Source organism: Alligator sinensis, unplaced genomic scaffold (assembly GCF_000455745.1).
Source record: "Alligator sinensis unplaced genomic scaffold, ASM45574v1 scaffold457_1, whole genome shotgun sequence".
NCBI classification, from domain to species: domain Eukaryota; kingdom Metazoa; phylum Chordata; order Crocodylia; family Alligatoridae; genus Alligator; species Alligator sinensis.
The window spans coordinates 416,206-426,776 of NW_005842840.1; the positions used below are offsets into that span (position 1 = coordinate 416,206).

General features: G+C 48.2%; 1 protein-coding gene across 3 annotated transcripts in view; it reads right to left on the reverse strand.

The window, feature by feature from the left end:
* Positions 1 to 622: 622 nt before the first annotated feature.
* LOC102370745 (solute carrier family 2, facilitated glucose transporter member 5) overlaps positions 623 to 10,571 on the reverse strand; it is a 21,630-nt gene continuing 11,681 nt past the window's right edge. For 2 of the 3 annotated variants that reach the window (XM_014525592.2, XM_025191611.1), the window contains exons 5-12: positions 9,020 to 9,172; positions 8,806 to 8,931; positions 8,065 to 8,252; positions 7,648 to 7,758; positions 6,727 to 6,828; positions 6,144 to 6,219; positions 3,809 to 3,936; positions 624 to 3,712 (exon numbers count right to left, since the gene is read on the reverse strand). In XM_014525592.2, the coding sequence (XP_014381078.1) occupies positions 3,476 to 3,712; positions 3,809 to 3,936; positions 6,144 to 6,219; positions 6,727 to 6,828; positions 7,648 to 7,758; positions 8,065 to 8,252; positions 8,806 to 8,931; positions 9,020 to 9,172 (1,121 nt within the window). In that variant the 3' untranslated portion in view covers positions 624 to 3,475. Of the gene's footprint in view, positions 3,713 to 3,808; positions 3,937 to 6,143; positions 6,220 to 6,726; positions 6,829 to 7,647; positions 7,759 to 8,064; positions 8,253 to 8,805; positions 8,932 to 9,019; positions 9,173 to 10,571 lie in introns of all 3 variants that reach the window. The other variant, XM_025191610.1, reaches the window with a different exon arrangement.

Here is a 10,571-nt window from a genome sequence, read left to right on the forward strand (position 1 = left end):
CTCTGTTTTCAGAGCAGAGGGAACGGCTTGCAGTGCACACGAGACTAGAGCATCCATGCGGGGAGAGAGAACAGAGTAACTAGTGCACTGTAAAACTGCACCCCTCTGCAGCTTGTTGCAGACAGGCCATTCATTTCTCCAGCAGTAGAAGGAGGGGCATTTCCCCACCCTTTGCAAAAGACTTTGAAATCCACAGCCGAAGAGGTGTGTGCATGCAGCTGGTATCCACTGACGGGAGCAATCCAGCTGCTAGAAAGAGCGGCCAGAATTCTGCTCAGCCACAACACAGGCTTCTGTCTCCATCAGATGATGCATATAAGGCACTAAATTAGTATTTGGCTAGTTCTAGCTGAAATTCAAAAATGCAGCTTATATGAACACTTGTGTGCAGGCACATGGAGCGATAGATTCTCACAAGCCAAACCAAACAGCCAGACACTGAGTGGTATCTGCCCTCTGGACGGGCGCAGTGAGATCCGTCACCCCAAAGCAGAGCACAGTGCTGAGCAGAAGGAAGGAAACTACAATTGTGCTACCTGATAATACTGATACCGAACAACAGGTTTATTCAGCATGTGGAGTTCCCTGGCCTGGTCTCTGGACAGAAAGAAAAGCTACAAATCTGATTGAGAAGCTGGAGATTTAAGTCCCTTGTTTCCATTCCAAGAGGACAGGCCATTAATTTATGGCCTGCCCCACAGGACAGACCATGTATTTTCTTTTTACTGGGGGGCACTTGTGATGGGGGGGACCCAGGGAGCTGGGCTTGGAGGGAGGTACCACAGGGACTGAAGGATGTCCTGCTAGCATTCATCTTGCCCTTTCACTGGTGAGAGTTTCTCTCTTAGATGAGAAAGGTCATTGTGGGCATGACCCTGCTCTCATTCTCCATTGCAGCATCGCTGACAGAACTCCATTTACTGCATTTTAATCCCGGACTTTTTGTTCCATTGCATCCTGGCTTTACCTGACTATCCCAAAGCACTTGCCCAAAACCCCTGCTTGCTGCTTAAACACCTAAAAACCTGCTTGTCTTTTACAATGGCTCTTTGAAAGGCTAGAGTTTGGGCATCCATAAACAGCAGACTACCGGTAGAGATTAGCAGCCATATCACTATCCTTTAGCTTGCCCAAGGCCAGTTTCCCCACCGCCCTTGTGCTCTTAGCACTGCAGTCCCTCCATTTCACATCCCTTCATTTGTACCTTAAAGTTAGTGAAGGGCAGCAACATCTTCAGCAGGGACAAATGCCCAAACCAGCAATAAGTTTCCTTTCCTGGGATGGGGAGAACCTGAGTTTAAGTCCTTCCTGCTCTATTTGGTTGGGGATTGTGTCTCTGGGGCTGCCCTCTTCCACCAGGTCTAAGTTCATACAAGAATGGATCTGATGATACAAAAAGAATCAGTTTGACTGGGTCCTCAGCTCCTCTCTCTTCTTCAAAGCTGGGATGTCATATTTCACAAGCAACTTTACACACCATAGGGATATGGTATATCGCTATCATTCTCCTCTCCCTTCAGCAGATCCCCCTGGCATTATTCTAGTATTACCCCCATGTACACGAGTCCAAACTCATCCTCTGCATATTAGAAACAGTTTTTCTCCCATTTTCCAAGCTTAAGAGCAACATTATGCTGGCAGTAAAAAGAGACAAGAAACACGATGCAGCAAGCAGCCATCAGTACCCACACGCCATCTTAAAGGATTTGTTTGCATATAACATCAAAATTGAGATGCGCTTCATACATTTGTTTAAGCAAATAGCAACTGCAAACAAGCAATGATGGAGAATTGTCCTCTGGGTCCTTCATAAAGTCATGGCTTTTCCTCCAGATACTAAAGGAGCATTACAATTATCAGTCATGTTTTTGGAGAACACGCTGGATTTCCCAGAAGTGCTGTGTTGTTAGAAGCAAAGGGGGTTTATTTTGCCTCCTTGTTACAAAAACACAATTGCGCAGTGCCACCAAGAGGGAAACAGATGTCAAACACTTCACGGCTGCAGCTGTTCCTGTCTGGTGGATTTGGTCTGAAGACAAGTAGAAAGACTAATCTTAGGATCTGTCCAACCTCTACTGAAAGAGACTGATTTCCATGGGTGATTTCAGAGGTTTAATAGTTTTCTGACTACTGTGACCGAGGAAGTTTTGTAGAAAGCTGCTGATTCAGGGGACTGGCACTTCATGAGTCTGATTCTTCTCTCAGTCACACCAATGTAAATCAGGAATAACGCAAATGAATTGAAGGAATGAAAGGGAGTTAGGACCAGAATGGGACCTATGGAATGGCACCAAGACAAAAAGTCTATCAAAGATCGACTGTGGCTTTAGCAACATGGTCACAGACCACCATTCTCCCTCCCGGGCATGCCTGCTTTCCTGCATCGCCTGGATGGTTTCAGATTCATTCTCACCCAGTCCTTTGGATGTCCCCTTGGGCCAGGATTTCAGGATCTCATTTTTGTGGGTTCAATGCGGGTCACCTTGGCAGAGCTAATACTGGATTGCACCAATAGGAAAGGTGCTCAGGCACCTGGGTACCATCTTTTTTTTTTTTTTTTTAAGAGATGCCCAAAATATTTAAATTGCACATGGAAGTAGGTGCTGGTGCTAGAAGGAAGGCTCAGCCTTAAGACCTGCCTGAAAAACCAAGTCCTCTTGGTCTCCATTTCCATTAGAGCCACCCAGACACACACACACACACACACACACACACACACACGTTGAAGCCTTGCTCTGAACAGAGCAGATTGGGCGTGCAGAGTTATCCCACTTCACTTAGTAATTTGAGGTCTTGCTACCTTTTCTGGCCACAGTCCTTGTTTCTGGCTCCATGAGAAATGGCAAAATGACCATCTGCCACTAGGATTTCACTAAACCCTGCGTCTCTGGCTCTGGTCTCTGGCTGGTCCCCAGACTGTTATACGTGGCACTTGGTATGTGCAGGCAACCACACTAGGTATATTAAACTGCGAGAAGCAGCATTTTCTATGGGCCAGAGTGCAGGCTGAGGGTCAGGGATCTCAGAGTACTAACTCTGGCTGCACTGCTGACTCACTCTGTAAACTTGGATCGGCCAATTCCTTGCCTCAGTTTCCCTGCCTCTGAGATGGACGCTATTTTTTCCTCTTGCACAGGAACGATGGATAGCCAGTGTCTAAATAGCACCTTGGAAGTGCTGCCTCTGGACCCAGGGGCTGGACACGTTGCAGGGTTTGACTCAGGGCTCCAGAATCAGCTGTCAACACAGAGGAAAGAGATTAACCTTTCAAAAATCATTCACTAGCAGCAACATTTGTGCTAGTGCTGGCAGGGGATAGCTAAAGAGACAGCTCGCTGCCTGCTTTGGACATACTCTTGCTGCAGAAGATGTGCAGAGACAGTCTGAATGGAAAAGCACAAGTCGGGTAAGACACCTGCTCCCCCACTGAAGAGAACCCTTGGTCACCACGGGGTCCATCAAATGCTGAGGTGGGTTAGAGGCTACTGTTCGTGGTGACCTCTTTCTTCTCATTCCAAGTCCCTGGGATAGTGTTGATATCCATGAGCTCCTCTTTGTCCACTGTTACTTCCACCCCATTCCTTTTGGCCATGATCTGGTTGATCTCCATGAAGGTTTTGTTCTTGGTTTCAGGAACAATGAAGAAGATGTAAATGACGGTGGCCAGGCAGATGACGCAGAAGATGAGAAAACTGTAAGCCCCAAGCGCTTGCTGAAAGAGCAAAGCCAGAGTGAGAAGTCAGGTGATGCTGAGAGAGGGGCTCAGTAGCATGCAGGCATGAGACTTTGGGGTTCAGGCTTTACTCACCTGCATATAGAGGAACACGAGCCCCACAGTGAAGTTGCAGAGCCAGTGTACAGATCCACCCACCATGAATGCTGCAGGCCGGGATGACTGAAGGAACATCTCGGTGATCAGTACAAAAGGGATGGGGCCTGAAGGGAAAGGAAGTGTTTGCAGGTTTGAACAGCAGTTTCCATCGCTTAAATCCCCAGAAGGCTTGGCGTGGTGGAGGACAACAGGTGCTGAACCACCAGCCAGGATAACCCAGCTGCAGGATTAGATTAATAAAAGTAGATGGTGATGATGGTAACTAGACCTTATCACCATTACAGCATTAGCTGCACCTCTGTCCCCATCTGGAGCTGACTTCATGCCTTCACCTGGGCTTGGACAGAGCACTTTCAGACTTGACCATGGGCTGCAACACCCTGGCGGCCAACTTTGCTTTCTTAACTGGTCCAGATGGGCTTGGCTCCTGTGGTTCTCAGATTCTGGTCAGTGGAGGGCAGCGGGTCATGTGCACATGAGCCATTTCATTACAGGGTTAATCACCTCCATTTTTCAGACAAATAAACACACAGCGTGTGCCTTTAGGAGACTTGCCCAAGTACCATTTAGGAGACAACTGCTATCTGCAGGTCTCTAGAGCAATGGTTCTCAACTTATTTTAGACTCAAGGCACCACTCCATAAACCTAAGAGGTTGCTCAGAAAATGTGACCTTAGTTTTCACTTGCTTTTTAACTACAGAAAAAAACAAGGCAGAGCAATTCTTCTATTACAAAGGAATTAGAAAGACCTCAGCAGGTCAGCATGTTTTTGACACTGTGGATTCCTATTAGAAATCTCTGGACTTCTCTTGTGGATCATGTTTGCACACCTAACACTGCTAACATTGTGTGACACTCTTCAGCATCCCTGAAGCAATTTAAAGGTATCCCAAGGTTGTGTGGCATCCTGGTTGAGAACCATGGGTCTAGAGAAACTCCTACAGGTATTATCGAGGCAGCCCTTGTTTTTCAGATCTAAATTAGCCCTTGCATATACTTATTGGGAAATGGTGCGAGAGATCACTGCACTTCCCCTTTGCTGCATAATGAGGTAAAGCAGGTCATTTTCTATTGCTTATCTCACACTCAGCATGGACCTATCTGATGGGGTAAATTGTCTTCCTTGAGGGCAACCAGGCGGCAGGAAGGTCACTGCTCCTGTCTACTAATGGAACAGACTCTTGGTCACACAAAGCTCTGAGTGCCAGCCTAGCCTGGTGATGTATTTCCCAAATGGCAATGGGAAGCAAAGGGAAATAGGGCAGATGGAACTGTTTGCTGGCCAGAAGTCACTGAATGTTCACAGCTGAGGAAGAAATACATCGGGAGGGAGAGGAGAAAAGATCCTGCACTTGACCCGGCCAGCAACCCTGCACTCTGCACTGAGCTGGCACTCCAGGCCTGTTCGACTGCACCAGGGGAGCAGGAGGGAGGAGGCAGCAGCAGTTTCCATTTGCCAGTGAAGCCCTCCTGGAGCTCAAAAACAACATGTTGTAGCATTCAGAATGGCTCAGGCAGGCTCCTGCTAACAGGCACCAAGTGCACCAAAACTATGAGGTCAAGTTGTGCTTCCAGCTAGACATACACTGCTCCCACCCACTTCACAGCCCAGCCAGGCACACAATGAGGTTTATAGCAGGCAGGCATTGAGCTTCTTATCACCCTACTTGTGCTGTATAACTCCAAGAGAGCCACATTCCTGCAAAGCCAGTAGGCGCCATCCTTCTCATAGCAAGGTCTTTGCAGAGCCTCTAAAAATTAGATCTTCTTTATCCACACATGCTCTGGAGATCCTCCTTCAGCTTAAGGGTTAAGAGGCCTGCCTATTGAAATGCAAGGTGCTTCACCCTGTCTGATGCAGTTTCAATCAATATTTCTAGGTCACATGGCTATTCAGAGATCTATGGATCAGTCCCCCAGGATGGACGCATGATGTTTGCATCAGGGCAGTCTGCCTTTATGCAGGTATAAATATGGAGCAGATGCACAGCTCTACACAGATGCAGATCAGTCTATTCCCAGATGAAGTTACCCCTAGCCAAGTCAAGAGGAACTATACTCTTAATCTCAGGGCATCATTTGATCAATGCAAGATGTTGCCAGCAAAATCCCACACAGTGGTGAGGTTTTATAACTGCCAGACAGCTGCCTTAGGTAAGCTGGGGGTCTGTCCTGCCCTGGATACCCAAGGTAAGTTACACTGGTTTAAATGTGTCATGTGTCCACACCCCTTGTTGCTGTTAATGCTGCAAGCAACACTCCGCCCAGTTGTGCTGACATAGGAGATCAGACCGGTCCATGCATACTTACTTGCCCCAATAGCATGTCCAATGATATAGGCGATGACACTGGCTATGCTGATATATGGCATCCAGGGAACACTGGTCTGAGGAAAGTGAGTCACTGGTTAGAGTCAGTTCACATCTAAAGCAACAAACCCAGGCTAGGGTTTGCCATGAGATTTTGGGAAGCTCTAGCCCCCGGGGATGTTTCCTATTTGGCAGAGCTCATAGTGGTGGGGAGTGTGGACTTGGCAGTGTTGGTATCTGAACCCAATGCCTTGGCTGGGCTGGAACCTCAGTTTGCGTGAGCAGATGCAAGCAATGCACATTGTGGGCTCATCAAGTGAGACTATGAAGCCAGAGCCAGCCACGCTGCATGCAAGCTGCTGAGTTCTCTTACCAAAATGAGCCCATCCATGTAATCAAGTGTTTCCCTGCTTTTCCAGCAGAATGATTAGTCCCCTACAGTACTTGCTTGTAAGTGCAGGGGAGTTCTTATATATTCTCCCTGCAAAGTGGGGAGGCAGCTTTTGAAATGCCAGCCCTGCTCACATCCCCTCCAAGGTCCACAAACACACGGCAGCCATTGGCTAAGCTATCTAGCTACACACCTGGAGGTTCAGGGCCATCGTTAGCACGGCGCAGGAGACGCAGCACATCCCAAAGCCGACAAGAAGCAGAATCCTCCTCCCCACCAGCTCAATGATGAAAACCTGGAGGACACAACAAGAGGTTAAGTAGGGAGACCCTGAGACAGCCAACCAGGCCTTCTCCCAAAGCAAGGTAGAGGCCAACAAGTTGCCAGCTTAGTGCAGTGCTTTCTGAGCCAAGGCCTGTGCAACCTCTGGTGAGAGTCCTTCGAGTTAGAAGAGGAAGGAAACTACCGATTTCTCAAAAGTTGTATAGGGGTGTACTTCAGGAGTTACTCTAAGTCCCACAGAATAGGGTAATGGTAATAGAGGAAGAGGTCCCCGTTTGACAGGACTGTCCAAGACAATCCCAGAGGAGTCCACATCGGGATAGACGTGTCCAGAAAATTCTCCAGAAGGTTTAGTTGTTTGGTGTTTTTTAAATAGAGAAGTTTTCATTTTCAATCAAATCTCCTAGGGTCTCTCTGCAATGAAGTTCCCATGGCAATCATGTGTCATGGCAACAAAACCCCCTATTTTGGAAACCATGTAAATAATAAACATTTCCTGAAGCGTGGATAGATGCACCAGAGCAAGCTTCATCTGAGCACAGGTGTGGCTAACTGTGCTAGCTGCCCTGGGCTTGCCCAAGGATTTGACCTAGCTTTTGAGACAGCTTTTGCACTCACCTTCATACTGCAGGCACTGCATTACTAGCAGTACTTGGGCCAGCTGTTTTAAAGCTCCATCTGAGCTGCAGTCCCACCTTGGGCTGCCATGGCACTGATTTGCCATTTGCTGTGCAGTGGGGGAGGTGATTTGAGCTCGTGGGGATTTTGTGACTGAAACCAGAAAGGGAACAGGGAGGGAATTAGAAGCTCTAGGGCTCTGGGAGGTGCTTACCGCAAGGCAGGTCATGACCACGTTGACGGCGCCTATCCCCACAGTAACGTACTGCACTGCGTTCGCCTCCACACCAGACGACTCAAAGATTCTGTCTGCGTAGTAGAAGACCTGAACCCAGATCACAGCTGTGGTTATGCATGGCCATACAGGGTAGGGGGAGACCCCCACTTAACCAGACCCCAAACTCCTCTATGCTTTGGAGAGGTGTGCACCTGGATCCAGTCGCTGTGGTCAGCTCCTTTCTCCATTAAATGACCGATGACCAAACCCCAATCTTCCCAAATGTTAGCTCCCTGACATGGGGCTAACTTATCCATTGCCAGGGTCTAGACTGGACTTGTGTGCCCAGTTGAAATAGGCTCCAGGATCATCCTACCCCATGTGCATTAGGGTGGCCTTTCTTCCCCCACCTACCGCGTTGATCCCAGAGAGCTGCTGGCCCATCATCATGACAATGATAGAGATGAGCTGCCACCGCAGGGCCTGGAAGGTGCAGAGGTTCATCACAGATAGACGCCCTTCCTGCTTCTCCGACTGGTCTTCTTGACACATCTCCTCAATCTCATCATCCACATTGTCCCGGCCTCTCAACCTTTGCAGTGCTGTGTGAGAGGAGAGAAGGGAAAAGTTGGACTTCCCAGGGGTGCGCAGCAAGAGGTGGGGACTGGAGTAACAGACACAAGAGATGACTTGAGGTGTCCCAGACAGGGCCTGTTGGCCACTTCTGCATGGTGGGAAAAGCCGAGCGACTGGCAACCACATGGTAGGAGGTGGTAGGCAGTCAACTTCCCACAGGGGGGACAGGTCAGCAGGTCCTGGTACAAATAAGCCAATAGAGGAAGTGACATGGACCAGTGTTCCTCTCCCGGAAAGGTTTTTTATCCTGGTAGCATTAGGCAAAAATCAGTTGCTTGCTAGGCATCCACCGTCAGGGACATTTCCACTAACTACTGTTGATCAAGTGCTTCCAGATCCTCAGCCGGCTGCTGAACGGGTAGCATGTTCCTGTTGGTACCACTAATCCAGAGCACCCTACCCTGGCTTTTGGTTCACCATCCTCCTCAACAGCTTGCATCCCTGGATGCAGACCATGCTGCCACCCATCTCCCTCCCTCCTCTCACCTAGCTAGGACCATAAAGCAGCAGCTGCTGTACCTTTCCTGGCTTGTTCTTCATCTCCCTTCTGTATCAGGAGGTACCTGGGGCTCTCTGGGAAGAAGGGCAATAGGATGAGCTCCACAGCTGCCGGGATGCCAGTCAGCCCCAGCAACACCGGCCAGCCTGCAAGAGAACAAAGCACAAGGTGCTGATGAGAGCGGTGACCGCCTGTGTAACTATTGGGGACCGGAGCCTTGGCTTGTGACTTTACCTTCACGATTTCCTAGGATGCTTTTGAGACCAAGGATCTGAGCTACAAGTATCCCAATGGTGATGAAGAGCTGGGGCACCACTCCAATGGCACCTCTCAGGTTTTTGGGGGACATCTCTCCCAGGTACATGGGAACAACATTAGAAGACAGGCCTAGTTAGACAAAGAGAGATAAGTCCAGCATGTGAGCACCCACTACCTTCGTTGACTTTCTAGGATGTTTTTCTGGATGATGGCAAGCTGAAGTCCAGTAGATCAGGAGCAGCCAAGATGCCTGGAGCTTACTTTCCCCCTCAAAGTCACCTATTCTGGGCTAGCCAAGGTGGGCTCAGGCTAGAAGGTCACTGCCATGTAATGATGATCACTTTGAGCCATGTCCAAAGACCTGGCAGTATTTTTTCCCCCACCTCCTGTGACTAAGTACCTGAATGCTTAGCATTACCTCATTTGCTAGGGTGAAGATGTCATTGGCACCAAATCCATCATCACAACCAGTGCCCTTACTAGTCCATCTCTGCAGAAAGGATCAGGGTCAATCAAGGACAGGGAAGCTGAATTTCAATCTTGCCTCAGAAAGTATGCCCCAGGGCAGCAAAGCTCATTTTTGCTGCCCAGGCTGTCTCTAGTAGGATAAAAGTAGCTGCTGGGGTAGCAGTAATGTGAATTTTGCCTGTTGTCAGACCCCTTCCACACTATGTTTCAAACTGAGTCAAGAGGCCTGGTTCCACTCTGGATTTCAAATCATAGTGTAGATGGGGTCTAACTGTGTGCCCAGACTTGGTTTAGTTCCTTGACAGGGACAATAGTTCAATAGTTTTGTCTTGTCTGCATAGGCTTTTTACCCTGCTGTTTCCAGGTCTCTCTGCTGTGCAGATAGGTTCCAGTTGAAAAGCAAAAAGGCAATGAAGTTGAGAAGTTTGATGCTTCCCGTGAGCATTTAGAACCACTAGAATGGGCTCAAGCAGCAAAATTTGGGTCCTAAGTTTCGAGGGGCTTGGTTTGGGCCCACCATCTTTTCAATACCAAAGCTGTTCTTCAGAGTCAGAGCAGGATGGAGACAAGTCAAACCTGTGATCGGGGTTGCCAACTGTCAATAAAATGTCAGGCTAAAAATGACGGTCAGCAAAAAGTCTGCAAAAATAAACTTGAGTTGCATTTACATATATCAGTTAAATAATGGCTATCAGTTAAAAATCTTGTAGATTGTCAGTAAATAAGATATTTTTATATATAATATTTACTGACGATTTACAAGATTTTTAACTGACGGCCATTACTTAACTGATATATGTAAACGAAACTCTTCTGCCCTGCCCTGCCCTGCCGCCAGGCCTCAGTTATATACATACACACACACACACACACACACACACACACCCCCCATATACACATATACATATATACACAATCTTGGCATCTAACAGCAACATTCTCAAATGCAACAACCGCCTGTCTCCTAGCAGGACAGTGGCCAGCAGCGAGCATCACAAAACTTCTGAACAAAACCCAAGATACAGTTTCTTCCCCTGGAGGGCAAGATGCCCTGAAATTC